The sequence below is a fragment of the Dermochelys coriacea genome, chromosome 1, assembly GCF_009764565.3.
Source record: "Dermochelys coriacea isolate rDerCor1 chromosome 1, rDerCor1.pri.v4, whole genome shotgun sequence".
Lineage (NCBI taxonomy): Eukaryota > Metazoa > Chordata > Testudines > Dermochelyidae > Dermochelys > Dermochelys coriacea.
Genome location: NC_050068.2, coordinates 200,309,656 through 200,323,704, shown reverse-complemented (window position 1 = coordinate 200,323,704; position 14,049 = coordinate 200,309,656). Strand labels below are relative to the sequence as shown.

Here is a 14,049-nt window from a genome sequence, read left to right as displayed (position 1 = left end):
CACCTGCCAAGCACCCAGGAGATTACGATGGCTAGCGGTTGTACTGCACAGTCTGCTGCCAGCAAGATGTATAAAAATAGATGAAGTGGCTCAAAACAAGAAATAGACCAGATTTGTTTTGTATTCATTTTCTCCTCCTTCCCTCTGTGAAATCAACGGCCTGCTAAACCCAGTTTTGAGTTCTATCCTTGAGGTTTTCAGTTCTATCCTTGAGGGGGCCATTCTGTTTCTCGCAAAGCCACCCCCTTTGTTGATTTGAATTCCCTGTAAACCAACCCTGTAAGCCATGTCGTCAGTCGCCCCTCCCTCCGTCAGGGCAATAGCCTCATTCCGCGCCTTTTTTCTGTGCAGACGCCATACCATGGCAAGCATGGAGCCCGCTCACATCACTTTGGCAATTAGGAGCACATTAAACACCACATGCATTATCCAGCAGTATATGCAGCACCAGAACCTGGCAAAGCGAAACCGGGCGAGTAGGCAATGTCAGCGCGGTGACGAGAGTGATGAGGACATGGACACAGACTTCTCTCAAAGCATGGGCCCTGCCAATGTGGGCATCATGGTGCTAATGGGGCAGGTTCATGCGGTGGAACACCGATTCTGGGTTCGAGAAACAAGCACAGACTGGTGGGACCGCATAGTGTTGCAGGTCTGGGATGATTCCCAGTGGCTGTGAAACTTCCACATGCGTAAGGGCACTTTCATGGAACTTTGAGACTTGCTTTCCCCTGCCCTGAGGCACAAGAATACCAAGATGAGAGCAGCCCTCACAGTTGAGAAGCGAGTGGCAATAGCCCTGTGGAAGCTTGCAATGCCAGACAGCTACCGGTCAGTCGGGAATCAATTGGGAGTGGGCAAATCTACTGTGGGGGCTGCTGTGATGCAAGTAGCCAACATAATCAAAGATCTGTTGATATCTAGGGTAGTGACCCTGGGAAATGTGGAGGTCATAGTGGATGGCTTTGCTGCAATGGGATTCCCTAACTGTGGTGCGGCCATAGACGGAATCCATATCCCTATCTTGGCACTGGAGCACCAAGCCGGCGAGTACATAAACTGTAAGGGGTACTTTTCAATAGTGCTGCAAGCACTGGTGGATCACAAGGGACGTTTCACCAACATCAACGTGGGATGGCCAGGAAAGGTACATGATGCTCGCATCTTCAGGAACTCTGGTCTGTTTCAAAAGCTGCAGGAAGGGACTTTCTTCGCAGACCAGAAAATAACCATTGGGGATGTTGAAATGCCTATAGTTATCCTTGGGGACCCAGCCTACCCCTTAATGCCATGGCTCATGAAGCCATACACAGGCAGCCTGGACACTAGTCAGGAGCTGTTCAACTACAGGCTGAGCAAGTGCAGAATGGTGGTAGAATGTGCATTTGGACATTTAAAAGTGCGCTGGCGCAATTTACTGACTCGGTTAGACCTCAGCGAAACCAATATTCCCACTATTACTGCTTGCTGTGCGCTCCACAATATCTGTGAGAGTAAGGGGGAAACATTTATGGCAGCGTGGAAGGTTGAGGCAAATCGCCTGTCTGCTGGTTACGCACAGCCAGACACCAGGACGGTTAGAAGAGCAGAGGAGGGTGCGGTGCGCATCAGAGAAGCTTTGAAAACCAGTTTCATGACTGGCCAGGCTACAGTATGAAAGTTCTGTTTGTTTCTCCTTGATGAAATCCCTGCCCCTTGTTTCACTCTACTTCCCTGTAAGCTAACTACCCTCCCGTCCTCCCTTCGATCACTGCTTGCAGAGGCAATAAAGTCATTGTTGCTTCACATTCATGCATTCTTTATTAATTCATTACACAAATAGGGGGATAACTTCCAAGGTAGCCCAGGACAGGTGGTGGAGGAGAGAAGAACCAGGAGGGGTGGTGGAGGAGAGAAGGACAAGGCCACACAGCACTTTAAAAGTTTAAAACTTTAAAACTTATTGAATGCCAGCCTTCTGTTGCTTGGGCAATCCTCTGGGGTGGAGTGGCTGGGTGGCCGGAGGCCCCCCCCCTGCATTCTTAGGCATCTGGGTGAGGAGGCTATGAAAGTTGGGGAGGAGGGCAGTTGGTTACACAGGGGCTGTAGCGGTGGTCTGTGCTCTTGCTGCCTTTTCTGCAGCTCAGCCATACGCTGGAGCATACTAGTTTGATCCTCCAGCAGCCTCAACATTGAATCCTGCCTCCTCTCATCACGCTGCCACCACCTTTCAGCTTCAGCCCTCTCTTCAGCCCGCAACTTACTCTCTTCAGCCCAAGTCCTCTCCTCCCGGTCATTTTGTGCTTTCCTGCACTCTGACATTGTCTGTCTCCACGCATTCGTCTGTGCTCTGTCAGTGTGGGAGGACAGCATGAGCTCAGAGAACATTTCATCGTGAGTGCATTTTTTTCACCTTCTAATCTTCGCTAGCTTCTGGGAAGGAGAAGATTCTGTGATCCTTGAAACACATGCAGCTGGTGGAGAAAAAAAAAGGGACAGTGGTATTTAAAAAGACACATTTTATAGAACAATAGGTACATTCTTTCACAGTAAACCTTGCTGTTAACATTACATACATAGCACATGTGCTTTCGTTACAAGGTCGCATTTTGCCTCCCCCCAGCGCATGGCTAGCCCCTCCACCCTCCCCATGGCTAAGAGCAGGGAACATTTCTGTTCAGCCATAGGCAAACAGCCCAGCAGGAATGGGCACCTCTGAATGTCCCCTTAAGAAAAGCACCCTATTTCAACCAGGTGACCATGAATGATATCACTCTCCTGAGGATACCACAGAGAGATAAAGAATGGATGTTGTTTGAATGCCAGCAAACATACACTGCAATGCTTTGTTCTACAATGATTCCCGAGTACGTGCTACTGGCCTGGTGAGGTAAAGTGTCCTACCATGGTGGATGGAATAAGACTGCCCTCCCCAGAAACCTTTTGCAAAGGCTTTGGGAGTACGTCCACGAGAGCCGTGAATGCCAGGGCAAATTAATCATTAAACATGTTTGCTTTTAAACCATGTATAATATTTTAAAAGGTACACTCACCAGAGGGTCCGGGAGGCAGTCTTGGGTGGGTTCAGGGGGTAGAGGCTCCAGGTCCAGGGTGAGAAACAGTTCCTGGCTGTCAGGAAAACCTGTTTCTCCGCTTGCTTGCTGTGAACTATCTACAACCTCATCATCATCATCTTCCTCGTCCCCAAAACCTGCTTCCGTGTAGCCTCCATCTCCATTGAAGGAGTCAAACAACATAGCTGGGGGTAGTGGTGGCTGAACCCCCTAAAATGGCATGCAGCTCATCATAGAAGCGGCATGTTTTGGGCTCTGACCTGGAGCGGCTGTTTGCCTCTCTGGTTTTCTGGTAAGCTTGCCTCAGCTCCTTAAGTTTCACGCGGCACTGCTTCGGGTCCCTGTTATGGCCTCTGTCCTTCATGCCCTGGGAGATTTTGACAAATGTTTTGGCATTTTGAAAACTGGAACGTAGTTCTGATAGCACAAATTCTTCTCCCCATACAGCGATCAGATCCCGTACCTCCCGTTCAGTCCATGCTGGAGCTCTTTTGTGATTCTGGGACTCCATCATGGTCACCTCTGCTGATTAGCTCTGCATGGTCACCTGCAGCTTGCCACACTGGCCAAACAGGAAATTGAAATTCAAAAGTTTGCGGGCCTTTTCCTGTCTACCTGGTCAGTGCATCTGAGTTGAGAGTGCTGTACAGAGCGGTCACAATGGAGCACTCTGGGATAGCTCCCGGAGGCCAATACCCTCTAATTGTGTCGACAGTACCCCAATTTGACCCAGCAAGGCTGATTTCAGCGCTAATCCCCTTGTTGGGGGTGGAGTAAGGAAATCAATTTTAAGAGCCTTTTAAGTCAAAAAAAGGGCTTCATCGTGTGGACAGGTGCAGGGTTAAATCGATTTAATGCTGCTAAATTCGACCTCAACTCCTCGTGTAGACCAGGGCTGTGATAAACTAAATAGATTGAGCTGCTTTAGTGTCTCACTATACGGCATATTTTCCAGATCTCTAATCATTCTAGTAGCTATTTTCTGAACCCTTGCCAATTTTCCAACATCCTTTTTGAAGTGTGGATGCCAAAACTGGACACGGTATTCCAGTAATGGCCTCACTAATGCTGCATATAGAGGTAATATTACCGTCCTATTCATACTTGATATTCCCTTGCTTATACATCCAAGGATCACATTCACCCTCTTAACTACTGCATCACATAGGAAGCTCATGTTCATTTGGTTATCAACCATAACTGCTAAATCCTTTTCAGAGTCACTGCTTTCCAGGATACAGTCCTTTATCCTATAAATGTGTCTTACATTGTTTGTTCCTAGATGCACGACCCTGCATTTGGCTCTTTTGAAACATATGTTGTTCAAATGAGCCCACTTAACAGGTGATCCAAATCAGTCTGTTTAGCTGATCTGTGCCCATCATTATTTATATCTCCACCAATATTTGTGCCATCTGCGAATTTATAGCAATGATAAAGATATTGTACAGGATTGGGCCAAGGACAGGTCCCTGAAAGACCCCATTAGAAACACCCCAGCTGGATGATTACTTCCCATTTACAATTTCTTTCTGAGATCTATCAGTTACCCAAGTTTTGAACTAGGCTACACTGATTTTGTATAGTACTAATTTTTTATCAGAATATCATGCAGTAAATCACATTCCTACATATGTCTCAGCATATTAGTGTAACAGAATATACAGTTGGACAATCCCTAACTACTGCAGTCAATAGATCTGCATCAACAGATCTACATCATGACCCTGTGCCATGCATGGTGACTTCTCCTTGGCTGAGGAAGTCTAGACAGGCATCTCTTCTGAGCTCATCAAAAACCCTTGACACCTCACTGTGCCAGAGTTGGGAGCTCGGTGGAGTGACACAGCCCTTCCAGCTCCAGCTAGCCAGGAACAACACACCAGGGGCACTGGTCCAGCCACTGTTGTTTGTCTCCAACACATTGCTTTGCAAGGAGCTTCTCTTATTAAGCCTGATCCTGGAAGGGGTTGAGGGTGAATGATCTCCACTCCTATTAAGAGATTAGCAGCACATTGCAGGATCCAGACCTACATCAAGAGCAACCCATGAACCACAGAAATGTAAAATTGCACCCATATGAGTGTAAAATAAAAACATCAGCAATGTTTTCCATAGCACTTGCCAACTTAAAACAAAAACAAAGCAAAGAAGAGACAGAGAGAGAATGAATATGCAAATACTTTGAAACAGAGGGGGAAAGTGTAGGGTGTTACATTTTTTAAAGGGCCACTTACATTTGATCGAACATTTAATCTAGGATTTGTAAATAAAACTAGGCTTTGTAAATAGGAATGATGATGATGATTGTCTTTTCCAAATCAAAGAGCAATAGCAATGTTTTCATTCTAGTACTTTTAAGTGTTGTATATCAATTGCCAATAAGTGATGTGTTACCACCTCTTGGGTATTAGTCAAGAGTCTGTGGACCAAATCTTCAGCTGGTATAAATCAGTTTGGTAGGTCTGTTTGCAATGGAGCTATACCAGTTTACACCAACTGAGGATCTGCAGTCAATAGATCTACACCAATTTACACCAGCTGGGGATCTAGTCTTCGCACATCTCTCTCTGCAAGTTTGCATCTTTTTGTTTTTGACTTGCATAATGCACACTGCATAATGCATGTCTGTGAATCAAAAATTAATATTTAATTTTTTTGATCCAGTTTTTAAAAATCAACTGACCCCTTGGTTGTTTGCAAATTAAAGACTACAGCAGTTGTGTATGAGACTATGAAAGAGAAATTGACTAGAAACTCAGATGAAATTGACTGGTCTCTTTTTATTTTCCAGATTGAAATATAAAAAGTAAACAAACAGTAAAAATGGGGGGAAGGAGATCAGGTTTTAAAAAAAACCTCTATCAGGTTTTGACTATCTAATGTGCTGTTATTAACACAGGTAAGGAAATGAGTTTCTTAAGCATGTGATTTTTAACTTGATGGTATCAGTTTAGTGGAATGAGAAAAGAAGATAAGGAAGGGAGTGCTTGGGAGGAAGGTCAAGCCAGTTTGAGAGCTTGAGGTGCTTAAAGAGTTAAGGTCGCAGTCATCCTTTTCCAAAGTAATTTATGATGATGATGTGAAACGTTTCAACCCCCTAAGAAATTTCCTCCGCCCTCCCTCAGTGAGTTGAAGTGGGAAGAAGGCGAAGTGGGAAGGAGGCGGTGTTCTGCTGATCTGTTAAATTCTTAGTGAAGTTTCCCTGATTTCCAGTGGCGGCTGCTGTTTGAGTTTGGTTTAGAGCAGGGCTGAGGTTATCCTGAAATTTCTGGGATAACATCCAGCAAAAAGGAAGAAGAAGAAAAAGAAAAGATTGGGGAAAAAAAGTGGGTAGAGAAAGAGCAGGCTAAAGGAGGCTTCTTTTTTCAACATCGCATTCCTGTGTTTTGCTTCAGCCTGAAAAATATATTAATCCCAGGGCTTTTTCTCTCTGGAAACAAAGGAGCTAAACTAGAGTGAGGAAGAAAGGAGTGATTAGAAGGATCATGGAACTTTGAAAGAGAGAGAGAGAGATTCAGAAACAGCTGAGAGTTCACTTTTATTAGATGAAATGTGTCTCTGTGTGTGTGTGACTAATACAGAAACAAGACAGACCGGCAGGTAAATGGAGCAGCAAAAATCACAAAGGAAATTTCCTTTCACGTCATCCCACTTGTCAAGAAGGTGAAGAAAAACAAAAAAGTAAAAGCTCCACAGTGAACCAAACTGTCTCTGGAGTCTGTTTTGTTACATAAAAACCAGTGAGCTGCAGCAAAACTCCATGGCATTGCTCTCCCTCTAAAGAAAGGGCTGGGATACACGTATCGTGAACAGAAACTTTCCTGCGAGGGTAAGTTTTAAGTTAAAAACAAACTCTTGGCTTACCACCTCTGTGAGCCTGTGTGTGTGTGTGTATGATGTAAACATAATTATTGTATTTTTTTACTTATTTGGATAGATAAATAGATTCATGTTATAGATTGATTATCTCATTTTTTGCCTAAATTAATCTACTCTCTGCTTTTCTAGAAATAGCCTCAAAGTTTTTATAGAAATACCCTGACAGGACTAAGTTGTATTTAGTGCTTTATATAACTGAAATGTCACAGTCTATGTGTTGCTCTCTGGTCACTAAGAAAGTACAAGATATATCTGTCTATGTCTATATCTAAAATTCTACTGTTAACATTTAACTTTTTCTCCTTATTTCTTTTGAAGTGGATCGTACAATGAACTGGACACTAATTCTGAGTTTAGCCATGCTGTGGGCAACATGGCTAGCGTGTGACTCTGAGAAGACAGTGAGGCTAGCAGACAGAGGGAGCCATGGAATTAGTTACTTGCCTCTCTCTCACAGGGCTAGCAATGGATCGCTCTCCTTCCTGAGAAGGTCGGAGGCATCCCAGGGGAGTTGGACACCTTCACAGGGGAATCTCGAACGTCCTGTTGCCAAGAGGGATACTCCGGCATCAAAAAATGTACGACCTGACTTGCTGCGAGATGAAGTGCCTGCCCAAGCCAGGAGTGTCAGGGCCAGAGTGAGGAAGACGCAGAGACACACCGTTGCAGCCAGACATCCCCAGCGTGACATGATTAAGGACGAGGGGAAGTCTGCAGTGTCTCGGTCACGAATTTTACGTTTCCCTTCAGGGTCCAGTTCTCCCAATGTCCTGGCTAGCTTTGCCGGCAAGAACAGAGTCTGGGTCATCTCTGCCCCTCATGCCTCTGAAGGCTACTACCGGCTCATGATGAGCCTGCTTAAAAGCGATGTCTACTGCGAACTGGCTGAGAGGCACATCCAGCAGATCGTGTTGTTCCATGAGGAAGGGGAGGAAGGAGGGAAAGTCAGGAGGATAACTAGTGAAGGGAAAATCCTGGAGCAGCCTCTAGATCCCAGCCTCATCCCTAAGCTCATGAGCTTTCTGAAACTGGAGAAGGGGAAATTTGGCATGGTGCTGCTGAAGAAGACCTTACAGGTGGAGGAAAGGTACCCTTACCCTGTAAGGCTAGAGGCCATGTACGAAGTCATCGACCAGAGCCCCATCAGGAAAATCGAGAAGATGAGGCAGAAGGGTTTCATCCAGAAATGCAAAGCTGCCAGGGTGGAGGGGCAAGTGGTGGAGGAAGGTAACAATAGTGGCAGCACCAGACCTACATCAAGTGGTGGACACGTCCAGCTGTCGGTAAGGAAGGAGGAGCCAAGGAGAAGCAATGTTCAGCCAACAAGGAGCAAAACAGTGAAGAAACCAATCACAATCACAGTGGCTCCTCCTCCCCCTTCAACAAGGGCCAGCACTCTCCCTCCCACAACCACCACTACCCAGGCAACCACCCGCATAGTGATGATGCTGAGCAGACCTATCACCACAGCCACAACCCTTCCAACCACTCAGAGAACTTGGACCACAAAGTCACACACCACTTCCAACTATCATAGGCTGCCCACAGCGCCCGAGGCAACTGCCCCACAGGGAACAGCCACTGATGATTTCTACACCCCTGTGTGGAATGAGAACCGCAGAGACAGGCAGCATGGCCACCCAGAGAGACACCCAGTAGCCACCCGGAGACCTGGCAAAGTTGCCAGCAATGACAGCTACACAGAGGCTCCCACAGCCACCTCAGAGCACTACACGAGGGCAAACACAGGTAGATTTAGAGACAACCGTACAGACCGGAAGGACTATATTCACCGGGATCCCAGTGTCACTCCAGGCCAGCACAAACCAGCCAAAGCCAAGCCACCTAAAAAGAGAACCCAGGAAAAGATCCTGAGCAATGAATATGAGGATAAATATGATCCAAGCAGGCCTGCTATTCCCCACTTGGAGCAAGAGATTGCAGCAGGGAATGTCCCGCTGAAGAAAGGGAAAGAGCCAAAGAAGCACGACCGACCAGACAAGCCTGAGAAGAAGAAGAAGAAGGAGAGACCCGACAAGCTGCAGAAGAGCGAGAAGCACGCCAAGAAGGACAAAGCTGAGAAGAAGAACAAGCAGGACAAAGACCGTAGCAAGAAGAACAAGAAGGGTAGCAGGACTGAGAACGAGGGCTATCTGAAGCCAAACATAAAGCCTTTCCTTCAGCCCTCCAGGAAATCGGTGACAAACCTCCTAGATTTTTTTGAAGGCAAACGGCGACTCATTGTAAGTAGCATGTTCCTGAGTGTTATCACCTCACCCATTAAAATAAATCTCCCTCCTAGTGAGATTGTAGTGAATGGGAAATCTGGGGCGGGGTTATTTTTTTTAATATTGTTTTTTTACAATGGTGGTGAAAGGTACCAGCCTGATAACTTTGGAGATGAAGGCCTCCAGTGGGGAAGCTTGCATTATTGCCCTTTGCACTGTGCCTGTTCTTAACCTTGCATTGGGAGGAATCTCTCGGGGCGAAAGGGGAGTTCATCATCGATGGCCCATTCAGTCCTTGACGTTCTGCTGCAACAGCCAATAAAGGGTACCAATCATGTTGGCATCTTTGATATGATGGACAGCTGTCTGCAAGGAATTGGACTGGAGCCCTTCCATTTGCTTTGCATGGGGCTACCAAACAGCCATCATTGTTTTGGCTCTGTAGGTGATGGGCTGTATATCTGGGAAGATTAATTAATGAGGTCGCAATGTGGGTTTTGTCCACCAACCACACTGGGATGCTTGCTGGTGTTACCACCACCCTCTACATTCCAGTTCCCAGCATGCTCTGCCAGCTGACATCTTCATTGTGATGCTAGTGTCCAAACTCTATAAACAGGCCAAGTGGTTGGGCACTGCTTATGGGCATGTGTGAGCATGTATATGTACACACATGCCTGCGTGTATACGTGCTGAAGGTAGAATTTTCAAAGCTGCCATTAATTTCTGATGGGACTTGGGCATTCAGGGCCATTAGGTTTCTCTGGCAAGCCCTCCCTATGCTAGTTTAATTACAACAGGCTCTTCTGGTGAGGTTCCAAGGCTTAGAAACTGAGCACAGTCTGGAGCTGCTTCTCCCAGGGTTTAATAATATTGTACGTTTTTCCATTGTACGTATCTAAAAACATTTCACCTGTGAAAGGGAACAATTTAGCCCCAGTTCAAATGATTTCTTTGCTAGGCAGCATTCACTTTTAAGGTTCACTTTGAAAAATAGCATTTGGGAGCTCCTCATTCAGTCTCACAGATTAGCTCAGTTTACAAGGATTTTCCAGTGGCCAGTGTCACAAACAGCACATGGGCTCCAAAAATCCAGCCAGGCTCTTCCTGCCCCTTATACCATCACCTGTAACAAAGATTCTGCCATCTGCCATGGGAGTTCAGCTGACAGTTCTGATGATGCACAAGATAGCACAGAATCCAACTTTCTCTCCCCTAATTGTATTAGCTTTCAAGGGCTAATAGGAATAAATGCTCTAGAGAGAAAGCAAAGGAGTACTTGTGGCACCTTAGAGACTAACAAATTTATTTGAGCATAAGCTTTCCTGAGTTACAGCTCACTTCATGGAATGCATCCAATGAAGTGAGCTGTAGCTCACGAAAGCTTATGCTCAAATAAATTTGTTAGTCTCTAAGGTGCCACAAGTCCTCCTTTTCTTTTTGCGAATACAGACTAACATGGCTGCTACTCTGAAACCTGTCATTATACTAGAGAGAGAGAGAGATCCAAACCAAAACAGCAGATTTGAACAGCACTGAATTTTGGAAGCAGGGAGGGGGCCATGTGTTTGAAAAAACCTGACCCTGGGGAATCTGAATTTTGCAAATGACCCTGGTGTTAATAATTGGCCAAACCAAGACCGCAGATAGGAACTGCCCTGAAGTTTAGGGTCTTTGAAACCTGGCTTTAGTTCTGAACGTTGTGGCTTCCAGAAATTAGTGTCACATCAGGCCAAAAAAAGTGATGAGTACAGAATAGAAATCACAGAAGCCAGCCAGCCACTGCTTTCCTCCCCTAAGGACCATCGTGACTCATCACTCAGTCTGGAATTTGAATCTCCAGATCTCAGATCACTTCTCAGCTGGAGCTCAGAAATGGAGCTCATCCGATGAAGTAAGCTGTAGCTCACGAAAGCTTATGCTCAAATAAATTTCTTAGTCTCTAAGGTGCCACAAGTACTCCTTTTCTTTTTGCGAATACAGACTAACACGGCTGCTACTCTGAAACCTGTCAGAAATGAAATGAGTTGTCCAGTCTCAGGTAGTCAGGCTGGAACAGACTGCAAGCAAACACTACTACCAAGCTGCATTAGAATTTGTCACAGTCTGGTACTACCCATAGTCTCCTCCTCCTGGAAGCTATGTTCATTATGCAGTAGTCATTAATGGAGGCAAGGTTGAAGATACAGCTCATGGCTCTGCCTTTGTTTTATGTGACATGTGGACAAGGTAGATTAAAGGTAATTGAAATCTGGATCTACTGACATTTCAGGCCCCTTAAAATAAAAGCCACCTTTCTTTGCACCCCTTTCCCCAAGCAGACTTTTCTATCCAGCTCAGCTATCTCTTCCTCTCGGGTCCAATTCTACCAGTCAGTTGCCCCACATGTACAGTTCTCTTACATTCCTGAGTCCTTGATCTTCCTCCCAAAAGAATCAGCCCAGGCCTCTCTAGTATCAGCTCTGCCTGTGCTGTTTTCCACTGCTCTGCTACACTGTTCCCTTTGGGCCACTTGGATGACGGGGCCTGGCTCCAAAAGATCCTGTCTCAATCCTCCTCCGAAACGTGAATTTAGAGAGAGAATCGCTCCTTATGGTGGTTCAACCAGCCACTTCATAGGGGCGGGTTAAGTGCTACAACTGTCTAAACAGAGAGCTGGGCCCAAATTGCAGATTCTGATCTGGACTTCAAACCTCCAAAAGTTTTTAGGGTGTTCAGAGCAAGGACTTTGGTTCATCCCTTAATAGATATAGGGTACTGCTGTAAAATCTGGATCCACATCTTGATCTGGATTTTGAAACCCCACCCTAGTTCAGATCTGTGGTAAGAAAGTTTTGCCTGAGGGAGTTTGTTTTTTGTGTGTTATTCAGTGGTGCTGAGTTGGAGACTGAGGGTTTCTATGCAGCATTTCACACCCCCCCCCCAACAACGTAGGCAAGTAGTGGTAAATGCAGCCTAAAATTAAACCAATAAGTAACTCTCTGTTTGTTTTGCAGAGAATTCCAGGCTATTTTAAAGCTATGGTTTGAGGTTTGCTCTGCCTCTGAAATGCTTCCCACTTTATCCTAAAAGATTTGCCAGAGTGAGACAAATTCATTGCTCACTTATACCCATACAATTCCATTGGGCCAAATTCTGCATTCATTTCCACACATTGGCTATGAAACTGGGAGCAGAACTGGGCTCATTTTTTGGTACTTATTTGAGTTCTCAAACAGTATTTAAAATACTTCTTTTTAAGCATTTTACTGCAACTTTAAAGTACATAACTTGTGCTATAGATTAGTAATCAAATCATCTTGTGTTCATATAATCTGTACGGGCCTGATTCTCATTTACACTAAAGCCATTTTTCATCACCAGGGTGATATAAAGGGGCCTCAATATAAATGAGACTCAGGGCCTCTACATCTATAGCTCATCCTTGTAACTGAATGCACTGATAAACTGTATTTATAAAGGATGTTTCATAGAAAGTATCCCAGACAGTTTTACACAGTTAAGACAACATTATGTCTCGTGATGAGCCTAAGCCACAACATTTGGCTCCAGATTTCAACTCCCCCAGTGTTCAGCGGGATCTGGGATTTTGGACAGAGTCTAGCTTGAGTTAGAACTATTCTGTTTCAAGTGGATCCAGGATTCTCCTCCACTTCCTGTCCTAAACTGTTGTGTGGTGTTGCTGTGTGTAGTTAAACAGCGGCCATCTCACCCCCCACACCTGTATCTTTTGGAAAACACTTGAAGAGGCATTGGTGTGAACCTAAAAGATTTTTTTATTACTACTGTAATCATTTGCTTCCCCCCGCCTCCCCCTCCCCCCATATCTTTCCCCTCCTTCCTCTCTCAACAAATTAAATAAGGCCTACAAATGGGAATTTCCAAATGTTTTTGGCTAAGTATGAGGTAGATGATGCCCGGATCTAATACAACCATGCAGGTGACTAAAGGGACTACATTAGATATGCCTGGATCATGGGCACAGGGGAGAAAGAAAGGGCTGTGGCTTAGATCAGGGGTCGGCAACCTTCAGCACGCGGCTCACCAGGGAAATCCACTGGCAGGCCGTGAGACATTTTGTTTACATTGACCATCCACAGGCACAGCCCTCGCAGCTCCCAGTGGCCCCGGTTCGCCATTTCCGGCCAATGGGAGCTGCGTGAAACAGTGGTCAGCATGTCCCTGCGGCCCATGCACATAACTTCCATTGAAATCAGTGGGAGGTAAGTACTTCAATACCTTTGATGATCTGAGGCTCTATACCCACTGTTCCTGTATCTATAAATAAGTGGATGTGAGGGTGGATCGGCCTACCTGCTCCCGCCTCAACGAGTTGGGCTGGAGAATTGACTGGATTCAGAAAGGCAAAGATGTAGGAGGAGAGTATGTTGTTCCTAGTAAAGTCTGTAGCAACTTACTCCTCTCCTATCAGCACAACAGGGGAGCATCAGAGTGACTGTGTCTTGGAGGGGTGTCTCTGGGGCTCTTCCTCTAGCGACCCATTGCCTTTTGCTCAGGGCTGGGCCTAAAGACACAATCTAGCCCTAAATAAATAAATGTAAGTTTCTGAGCTACTGGCTATTGTGTGGAAAAGAAACCCCAGTGGGCAAGCACTAAGATGCTATTCTCTTTTGGAGAGCTGCTCCTCTGACATAGGGGCTCTCTATGGCTTTGTTCTGAAACTAATCAAACTCTTTGTCTCTGCCAACCCCCAGCTGATCACAACCCCCAAGGCCGACAACACCATGTACGTGCAACAGCGAGACGAATACCTGGAGAGTTTCTGCAAGATGGCCACAAGGAAAATCTCAGTCATCACAATTTTCGGCACCATGAACAACAGCAGCATGAAGATTGATCACTTTCAACTAGGTTCATTTTTTTAC

The 14,049-nt window shown here is 45.6% G+C and overlaps 1 protein-coding gene and 1 long non-coding RNA gene across 2 annotated transcripts in view; one reads left to right on the top strand and one right to left on the bottom strand.

Annotated features, from left to right (window-relative positions):
* The first annotated feature begins 6,174 nt into the window (after window positions 1–6,174).
* Window positions 6,175–14,049, top strand: part of CCDC80 (coiled-coil domain containing 80) — a 30,977-nt gene continuing 23,102 nt past the window's right edge. Inside the window, exons 1-3 of the mRNA XM_038386942.2 lie at window positions 6,175–6,885; window positions 7,254–9,178; window positions 13,879–14,035. Of these exons, the coding sequence (XP_038242870.1) occupies window positions 7,265–9,178; window positions 13,879–14,035 (2,071 nt within the window). The 5' untranslated portion in view covers window positions 6,175–6,885; window positions 7,254–7,264. The remainder of the gene's footprint in view (window positions 6,886–7,253; window positions 9,179–13,878; window positions 14,036–14,049) is intronic.
* Window positions 9,285–10,944, bottom strand: LOC122459516. Its single transcript, XR_006280262.1, has 2 exons — window positions 10,653–10,944; window positions 9,285–10,419 (listed from the first exon to the last, which is right to left on the bottom strand). It is a non-coding gene; the product is annotated as an uncharacterized LOC122459516 (long non-coding RNA).